The sequence below is a fragment of the Cottoperca gobio genome, unplaced genomic scaffold, assembly GCF_900634415.1.
Source record: "Cottoperca gobio unplaced genomic scaffold, fCotGob3.1 fCotGob3_331arrow_ctg1, whole genome shotgun sequence".
Lineage (NCBI taxonomy): Eukaryota > Metazoa > Chordata > Actinopteri > Perciformes > Bovichtidae > Cottoperca > Cottoperca gobio.
The window spans coordinates 98,772-111,137 of NW_021166937.1; the positions used below are offsets into that span (position 1 = coordinate 98,772).

Consider the following 12,366-nt stretch of genomic DNA (forward strand, 5'->3'; position numbering starts at 1 on the left):
GGGGTAACTGGGTTTTTGTTGTATGGTGCGTTAATTGACACGTGTAGCTGGACAGCCGTAGGAGAATGCACGAAAAACAATGATTCAAGATATTATTTGAACTGCCATATGGCTTTTCTCAAATTCTTCTAACATGTTTCTTTCTCTTTTCTCCCCATCATGTGTCCGCCCTCCTGACCCTCCTCTCAGGAGGAAGATGTTGCGTATGCGCTGTCGCTCCAGGACAATCTGTCTTTCCTTGGCCTTCATCACGCTTTTCTTCCACCTCCTCCTGGTGCTTCTCTCTCTTCCCATTTACCACCAGCCCTGTGACCCCCCACTGCCAACCAGGACACACATCCTGAGAGACCTGGCACACACTGACTACAGCTCTGTGGGGACCATTGGTCTAGCTGTGGCACCAACCGAGACAGAGTCTTCCAATAAAGATGCCAATAAGGATGACAAAGGTCGTGTGCAAACACTTTCTGACGTTGGCTTATCAGTGAAGGAACATAAATATGCCTCAGTGGACATGCCGTTCAGTGTGGACCGCAGCAGCCGAGCTGAAGCTTTGAAGGCAGAGCTGTCGAAGCTGAAGGCGTTGTTTGACCATTATCTTTACAACATTCCCGGCCCTCCTGTCCCCGAGGAGGACTGGCTGTTGAGAGTGAAACCGAAGGTCAAAGCCAGTGAGAGGAGCTCCCAGATGTGGTCAGTGATTTGTCCTTTGACATCATCTGTCTTCACTCTTCCCAAAACCACTTCTTCTCTTAACCAAACATTCATGTATTTACTTTGGGCGAGACAGAAAACATTGTTTTGTTTTCATGCACTGGTCAACTCTGAGTTTGGGCAATTTATCTTCCAGAACTCGTCTTCTGTCAGACTAGTGGAAAGAAAACATCAGAACATCAGAGTTTCTGTTTCTAACTTTGTGTGTGTGTAGATTTCTCCTAAACTGACCAACAGTTACATTTCAAAATGCCTCATTTACATATTTAACCACATTTTAGAAATTATTAAAAAATGTATGGACAAAGAGAGATCCAGAATCCCCTCTGTACAAACCTTTGACTCTGATATGTTAACAACATCAAACACTTTGAACCTGCTTCATCCAAACGTCACTTTATATCTGGACATGTAGCAAACCAGCACAAATGTAATGCCTCATTTGCATAGAATTTCTGAAAACTTGTAATACAAAAAGTAATTGTCTTAATGTCAGTAATGAACTGGAGAAGATTCATACTGATCATTTAGTTAAAAATATTTACCCTATATATATGTATATATATATATATATATATATATATATATATACATATTTATCCCCTTAATTGTACTTCTTTCAATCAATTGAATACAACTTTATCCCTGCATCCATATATTTACATATATTAGGGAAATAAACACAAATCTAAAGCAAGTAAAAGCTATAAACTAAACACATATGGACAGCTGAAAAATTCACATTTAGTAATTTCTGCCTTTCGTGTTCACTTCCATGTTCAATTTGCTGAAATAAAATAATGCTGGTAATGATTTTCACTTTATTTTTAATTTAGAAGTCAACTAGCCCTGTGTTTTATCTGAGCAGTTTATTGAAACCTGGAGAAAAGCAGAACTTATCTTTGATATCCGTTTATTTATCACAATTTTTAGGTTTCGTTACCTCCCCCCATCTCTCTCCCCTCCTTGTCTTCCCAGGGTGAGTGCGAGCCGGGAAGCTTCCCAAGGCCTGTGGTGGAACAGCAGCAGTCATCCTCCCTGGCTGCGCTTCCACCTCGGCATCTCCCGCTGGCAGCTGTACTCCCATCGTGACCCCAACATGGAGCCGCTGACCCAGCAGCTCGCCACCCACCGCATCGTCAGCGCAGGTGTGACACAAAACTTCTGAGCTGTGTTTTCAGCTGGGTGATGTGTATACTTTATTTAATCAGGAACATCACGTGAGGTCAAAGGTCATGTTGTCCTTTAATATAATGGAAACAGGACCTGTTCCTATACAAAAACAAGTTGCAGCTTTAATTTACGAACTTTCTTAATTAGTTTATCATTTAAAGTGCAGATCTCTTCCAACACGTTCTCACTTCACAAATACTGAAGCCTGCCCACCGGCCTCTGAAACAAAGCACAGAGGAGGCCGTTAGCATCTGTATGTGACGCACCGGGTTATTATTAGACGCACAGAGCGACTGGTGTATTATACAGAGAGTGAAAGTGGTGGATGGGTCACTGACTCTCACCAGGGAGACGCATGTTCGTGTCCACTTTAAAACTAAAGTCAACTTTAACATTATGTCACATCAGTCATTTTTACAATGAAGTTAACATCAACCACAATCTTTTCTAACCTTAACCAAGTAGTTGTGTTGCCTTAACTTAACTTCCTGTGATGACACTACGCATGTAACGAGCGGAAATTGACATGTCGTCCCTGACGCTGCAAAACTGACACGAGAGGGTAACTTAGAGCTTCATAGTTTGAAGCGGAGGGCCACTGATCAGGCTGACTTCTTTTACAAGTCGGTTGTGAGGATGTGTTGCAATGTTCTTAGCTCTTAGCTTATCTGTATTTAAAACAAGTTTAAGGTTAATAAGCGCGTACTGTAGGGGATTAAATGAATGTTGCAGGTTATCAACGGCTGACTGGGAAGAGTTCTATAGATAATAAGTTATCGTCTGCATGCCTACGTTATCAATATAAATGGTGAACAATAGGGAACCTAGGATGGAACCCTGTGGAATGCCCTTAGTCACTGTCATTCTTTTATACCATATGTCTGCGCATTGTTTCTCAACGTCTCTGTCTTCCGGTAGAGGATCTGAGGTTGTGTAGGAGGAGACTCAATCAGCCGCTTGGATAGAAACGTATATCCAACACTTTAGTTGGACTGCAGCTGGCACAAGAACAACACGGATCTATCAGTATCACCTAAACTAGTTTTACCTTCAGATCCAAACCTGTGGTGATAAAGGTGGGAGGGTTTCAGGGACGGGGAGGGAACATAAAGGTGGGGGGGGGGGGGGGGTTAAGGTCCTGCGGTTTGAGGCCGGACTTTCAAATATCGATTCACTTTGAAGCTCCCCTGAAATGAAAGCCAGTGAAGCTTTGAAGAAAGGATGGAGGATGGAGTGAACATGTGACCACTGATCCTGAACTCAAGAGAACCCTTGTGTGTGACTATGAGCCCCGTGTGACAGTGATATTATGTATATAACAGTTATTTTATATATATATATATATATATATATATATATATATATATATATATATATATATATATATATATATATAACAGTTAAGAAGTTAAAACAGGAAGTAGGGCTGTCCTCTACCAAACACTGACAGATCTGCAAAACCACTTTAAATCTTCTATTTAGTACTAAATACATCTTAGTGGAATAAAACCAACACGACCGATGACAGGTTAAATATATTAAAGGGAAACGATAAACAGAAACGTTGTAATGCTCCTGATGATACTCTGAATCGCATCATGTGAAGGCTGGGCAGCACTCAGGGGATGAATGCATGTCATACAATGTTCCGCTAATATAGAACATAACTCAACACATCATCATGTAACATAACTCAACACATCATCATGTAACATAACTCAACACATCATCATGAAACATAACTCAACACATCATCATGTAACATAACTCAACACATCATCATGTAACATAACTCAACACATTATCTGTAACATAACTCAACACATCATCATGTACATAACTCAACACATCATCATGTAACATAACTCAACACATCATCATGTAACAAACTCAACACATCATCATGTAACATAACTCAACACATCATGTAACACATAACTCAACACATCATCATGTAACACAACTCAACACATCATCATGTAACACATAACTCAACACATCATCATGTAACATAACTAAACACCTTATCATGTAACATAACTCAACAACAATCATGTAACATAACTCAATCAACAATCATCATGTAACACATAACCTAACACATCATCATGGAACATAACTCAACACATTATCATGTAACATAACTCACACAACACATCATCAAGTAACACATAACTCCAACACATCATCATTGTAACATAACTCACAACACATCATCATGTACACATAACTCAACACAATCCAAAATTTTCCCAAAATTGTAAAGCACTAACCTCACACATCATCATGTTAACAATAACTAAACACATCATCATGTACATAACTCAAAACTAACACTCATCATGTAACACATAACTCACACATCATCATGTAACATAACTAAACACATCATCATGTAACATAACTCAACACATCATCATGTAACATAACTCAACACATCATCATGTAACATAACTCAACACATCATCATGTAACATAACTCAACACATCATCATGTAACATAACTCAACACATCATCATGTAACATAACTCAACACATCATCATGTAACATAACTCAAACACATCATCATGTAACTAACTCAACACATTATCATGTAACATAACTCAAGAACTCACACATCATGTAACACATAACTCAACACATCATCATGTAACATAACTCAACACATCATCATGTAACATAACTCAAACACATCATCATGTACACATACTCAAACACATCATCATGTAACATAACTCAACACATCATCATGTAAACATAACTCAACACATCATCATGTAACATAACTCAACACATCATCATGTAACATAACTCAACACATCATCATGTACAACCAACACATCTCAGTAACAACTCAACACATCATCATGTAACACATAACTCAACACATTATCATGTAACATAACTCAACACATTATCATGTAACACATAACTCACACATCATCATGTAACATAACTCAACACATCATCATGTAACACATAACTAAACACATCATCATGTAACATAACTCAACACATTATCATGTAACATAACTCAACACATTATCATGTAACACATAACTCAACACATTATCATGTAACACATAACTCAACACATTATCATGTAACATAACTCAACACATTATCATGTAACATAACTCAACACATTATCATGTAACATAACTCAACACATCATCATGTAACATAACTCAACACATCATCATGTAACATAACTCAACACATCATCATGTAACATAACTCAACACATCATCATGTAACATAACTCAACACATCATCATGTAACATAACTCAACACATCATCATGTAACTAACTCAACACATCATCATTAACATACTCACACATTATCATGTAACATAACTCAACACATCATCATGTACATAACTCAACACATCATCATGTAACATAACTCAACACATCATCATGTAACATAACTCAACACATCATGTAACACATAACTCAACACATCATCATGTAACATAACTCAACACATCATCATGTAACACATAACTCAACACATCATCATGTAACATAACTCAACACATTATCATGTAACATAACTAAACACATCATCATGTAACATAACTCAACACATCATCATGTAACATAACTCAACACATCATCATGTAACATAACTCAACACATCATCATGTAACACATAACTCAACACATCATCATGTAACATAACTCAACACATCATCATGTAACACATAACTCAACACATCATCATGTAACATAACTCAACACATCATCATGTAACATAACTCAACACATCATCATGTAACATAACTCAACACATCATCATGTAACATAACTCAACACATCATCATGTAACACATAACTCAACACATTATCATGTAACATAACTCAACACATCATCATGTAACATAACTCAACACATCATCATGTAACATAACTCAACACATCATCATGTAACATAACTCAACACATCATCATGTAACATAACTCAACACATCATCATGTAACATAACTCAACACATCATCATGTAACATAACTCAACACATCATCATGTAACATAACCCACACATCATCATGTAACATAACTAAACACATCATCATGTAACACATAACTCAACACATCATCATGTAACATAACTCAACACATCATCATGTAACATGACTCAACACATCATCATGTAACATAACTCAACACATCATCATGTAACATAACTAAACACATCATCATGTAACACATAACTCAACACATCATCATTTAACATAACTAAACACATCATCATGTAACACATAACTAAACACATCATCATGTAACATAACTCAACACATCATCATGTAACACATAACTAAACACATCATCATGTAACACATAACTCAACACATCATCATGTAACATAACTCAACACATCATCATGTAACATAACTAAACACATCATCATGTAACACATAACTAAACACATCATCATGTAACATAACTCAACACATCATCATGTAACATAACTCAACACATCATCATGTAACATAACTCAACACATCATCATGTAACACATAACTCAACACATCATCATGTAACATAACTCAACACATCATCATGTAACATAACTCAACACATCATCATGTAACATAACTCAACACATCATCATGTAACATAACTCAACACATTATCATGTAACATAACTCAACACATCATCATGTAACATAACTCAACACATCATCATGTAACACATAACTCAACACATTATCATGTAACATAACTCAACACATCATCATGTAACATAACTAAACACATCATCATGTAACACATAACTAAACACATCATCATGTAACATAACTCAACACATCATCATGTAACATAACTCAACACATCATCATGTAACATAACCCAACACATCATCATGTAACATAACTCAACACATCATCATGTAACACAACTAAACACATCATCATGTAACACATAACCCAACACATCATCATGTAACATAACTCAACACATCATCATGTAACATAACTCAACACATCATCATGTAACACATAACTCAACACATCATCATGTAACACATAACTCAACACATCATCATGTAACATAACTAAACACATCATCATGTAACATAACTCAACACATCATCATGTAACATAACTCAACACATCATCATGTAACACATAACTCAACACATCATCATGTAACATAACTCAACACATTATCATGTAACATAACTAAACACATCATCATGTAACATAACTCAACACATCATCATGTAACATAACTCAACACATCATCATGTAACATAACTCAACACATTATCATGTAACATAACTAAACACATCATCATGTAACATAACTCAACACATCATCATGTAACATAACTCAACACATCATCATGTAACATAACTCAACACATCATCATGTAACACATAACTCAACACATCATCATGTAACATAACTCAACACATCATCATGTAACACATAACTCAACACATTATCATGTAACATAACTCAACACATCATCATGTAACATAACTCAACACATCATCATGTAACATAACTCAACACATCATCATGTAACATAACTCAACACATCATCATGTAACATAACCCAACACATCATCATGTAACATAACTCAACACATCATCATGTAACATAACTCAACACATCATCATGTAACACATAACCCAACACATCATCATGTAACATAACTCAACACATCATCATGTAACATAACTCAACACATCATCATGTAACATAACTCAACACATCATCATGTAACACATAACTAAACACATCATCATGTAACACATAACCCAACACATCATCATGTAACAAATAACTCAACACATCATCATGTAACATAACTCAACACATCATCATGTAACATAACTCAACACATCATCATGTAACACATAACTCAACACATCATCATGTAACATAACTCAACACATCATCATGTAACATAACTCAACACATCATCATGTAACACATAACTAAACACATCATCATGTAACATAACTCAACACATTATCATGTAACATAACTCAACACATCATCATGTAACATAACTCAACACATTATCATGTAACACATAACTCAACACATTATCATGTAACATAACTCAACACATTATCATGTAACACATAACTCAACACATCATCATGTAACATAACTCAACACATCATCATGTAACATAACTCAACACATCATCATGTAACATAACTCAACACATCATCATGTAACACATAACTAAACACATCATCATGTAACATAACTCAACACATTATCATGTAACATAACTCAACACATTATCATGTAACACATAACTCAACACATTATCATGTAACACATAACTCAACACATTATCATGTAACATAACTCAACACATTATCATGTAACATAACTCAACACATTATCATGTAACATAACTCAACACATCATCATGTAACATAACTCAACACATCATCATGTAACATAACTCAACACATCATCATGTAACATAACTCAACACATCATCATGTAACATAACTCAACACATCATCATGTAACATAACTCAACACATCATCATGTAACATAACTCAACACATTATCATGTAACATGACTCAACACATCATCATGTAACATAACTCAACACATCATCATGTAACACATAACTCAACACATCATCATGTAACATAACTCAACACATCATCATGTAACATAACTCAACACATCATGTAACACATAACTCAACACATCATCATGTAACATAACTCAACACATCATCATGTAACACATAACTCAACACATCATCATGTAACATAACTCAACACATTATCATGTAACATAACTCAACACATCATCATGTAATATAACTCAACACATCATCATGTAACACATAACTCAACACATCATCATGTAACATAACTCAACACATCATCATGTAACATAACTCAACACATCATCATGTAACATAACTCAACACATCATCATGTAACACATAACTAAACACATCATCATGTAACACATAACCCAACACATCATCATGTAACAAATAACTCAACACATCATCATGTAACATAACTCAACACATCATCATGTAACATAACTCAACACATCATCATGTAACACATAACTCAACACATCATCATGTAACATAACTCAACACATCATCATGTAACATAACTCAACACATCATCATGTAACATAACTCAACACATCATCATGTAACACATAACTAAACACATCATCATGTAACATAACTCAACACATTATCATGTAACATAACTCAACACATCATCATGTAACATAACTCAACACATTATCATGTAACACATAACTCAACACATTATCATGTAACATAACTCAACACATTATCATGTAACACATAACTCAACACATCATCATGTAACATAACTCAACACATCATCATGTAACATAACTCAACACATCATCATGTAACATAACTCAACACATCATCATGTAACACATAACTCAACACATCATCATGTAACACAACTCAACACATCATCATGTAACACATAACTCAACACATTATCATGTAACATAACTCAACACATTATCATGTAACACATAACTCAACACATTATCATGTAACATAACTCAACACATCATCATGTAACACATAACTAAACACATCATCATGTAACATAACTCAACACATTATCATGTAACATAACTCAACACATTATCATGTAACACATAACTCAACACATTATCATGTAACACATAACTCAACACATTATCATGTAACATAACTCAACACATTATCATGTAACATAACCCAACACATTATCATGTAACATAACTCAACACATCATCATGTAACATAACTCAACACATCATCATGTAACATAACTCAACACATCATCATGTAACATAACTCAACACATCATCATGTAACATAACTCAACACATCATCATGTAACATAACTCAACACATCATCATGTAACATAACTCAACACATTATCATGTAACATAACTCAACACATCATCATGTAACATAACTCAACACATCATCATGTAACATAACTCAACACATCATCATGTAACATAACTCAACACATCATGTAACACATAACTCAACACATCATCATGTAACATAACTCAACACATCATCATGTAACACATAACTCAACACATCATCATGTAACATAACTCAACACATTATCATGTAACATAACTCAACACATCATCATGTAACATAACTCAACACATCATCATGTAACATAACTCAACACATCATCATGTAACACATAACTAAACACATCATCATGTAACATAACTCAACACATTATCATGTAACATAACTCAACACATCATCATGTAACATAACTCAACACATTATCATGTAACACATAACTCAACACATTATCATGTAACATAACTCAACACATTATCATGTAACACATAACTCAACACATTATCATGTAACACATAACTCAACACATCATCATGTAACATAACTCAACACATCATCATGTAACATAACTCAACACATCATCATGTAACACATAACTCAACACATCATCATGTAACACATAACTCAACACATCATCATGTAACACATAACTCAACACATCATCATGTAACATAACTCAACACATCATGTAACATAACTCAACACATTATCATCTAACATAACTCAACACATTATCATGTAACACATAACTCAACACATTATCATGTAACATAACTCAACACATTATCATGTAACACATAACTAAACACATCATCATGTAACATAACTCAACATATCATGTAACATAACTCAACACATTATCATGTAACATAACTCAACACATTATCATGTAACATAACTCAACACATTATCATGTAACACATAACTGAACACATCATCATGTAACACATAACTCAACACATTATCATGTAACATAACTCAACACATTATCATGTAACATAACTCAACACATCATCATGTAACATAACTCAACACATCATCATGTAACATAACTCAACACATCATCATGTAACATAACTCAACACATCATCATGTAACATAACTCAACACATCATCATGTAACATAACTCAACACATTATCATGTAACATAACTCAACACATCATCATGTAACACATAACTCAACACATCATCATGTAACATAACTCAACACATCATCATGTAACACATAACTCAACACATCATCATGTAACATAACTCAACACATCATCATGTAACATAACTAAACACATCATCATGTAACATAACTCAACACATCATCATGTAACATAACTCAACACATCATCATGTAACATAACTCAACACATCATCATGTAACATAACTCAACACATTATCATGTAACATAACTCAACACATCATCATGTAACATAACTCAACACATCATCATGTAACATAACTCAACACATCATCATGTAACATAACTCAACACATCATCATGTAACATAACTCAACACATCATCATGTAACATAACTCAACACATCATCATGTAACATAACTCAACACATTATCATGTAACATAACTCAACACATCATCATGTAACACATAACTCAACACATCATCATGTAACATAACTCAACACATCATCATGTAACACATAACTCAACACATCATCATGTAACATAACTCAACACATCATCATGTAACATAACTAAACACATCATCATGTAACATAACTCAACACATCATCATGTAACATAACTCAACACATCATCATGTAACATAACTCAACACATCATCATGTAACATAACTCAACACATTATCATGTAACATAACTCAACACATCATCATGTAACATAACTCAACACATCATCATGTAACATAACTCAACACATCATCATGTAACATAACTCAACACATCATCATGTAACATAACTCAACACATCATCATGTAACATAACTCAACACATCATCATGTAACATAACTCAACACATCATCATGTAACATAACTCAACACATCATGTAACACATAACTCAACACATCATCATGTAACATAACTCAACACATCATCATGTAACATAACTCAACACATCATCATGTAACATAACTCAACACATCATCATGTAACATAACTCAACACATTATCATGTAACATAACTCAACACATCATCATGTAACATAACTCAACACATCATCATGTAACATAACTCAACACATCATGTAACACATAACTCAACACATCATCATGTAACATAACTCAACACATCATCATGTAACACATAACTCAACACATCATCATGTAACATAACTCAACACATCATCATGTAACACATAACTAAACACATCATCATGTAACATAACTCAACACATTATCATGTAACATAACTCAACACATTATCATGTAACACATAACTCAACACATTATCATGTAACACATAACTCAACACATTATCATGTAACATAACTCAACACATTATCATGTAACATAACTCAACACATTATCATGTAACATAACTCAACACATCATCATGTAACATAACTCAACACATCATCATGTAACATAACTCAACACATCATCATGTAACATAA

The 12,366-nt window shown here is 34.2% G+C and overlaps 2 protein-coding genes across 2 annotated transcripts in view; one reads left to right on the top strand and one right to left on the bottom strand.

The window, feature by feature from the left end:
- Positions 1–158, bottom strand: part of LOC115005608 (extracellular serine/threonine protein kinase FAM20C-like) — a 43,290-nt gene extending 43,132 nt beyond the window's left edge. Inside the window, exon 1 of the mRNA XM_029427502.1 lies at positions 134–158. Within this exon, the coding sequence (XP_029283362.1) occupies positions 134–158 (25 nt within the window). The remainder of the gene's footprint in view (positions 1–133) is intronic.
- A 38-nt stretch (positions 159–196) lies between these two features.
- On the top strand, positions 197–1,882 carry LOC115005609 (uncharacterized). The gene is made up of 2 exons (XM_029427503.1): positions 197–693; positions 1,693–1,882. Exons 1-2 carry the CDS (start codon positions 197–199, stop codon positions 1,880–1,882), a joined length of 687 nt encoding a protein of 228 aa, XP_029283363.1.
- Positions 1,883–12,366: the final 10,484 nt, after the last annotated feature.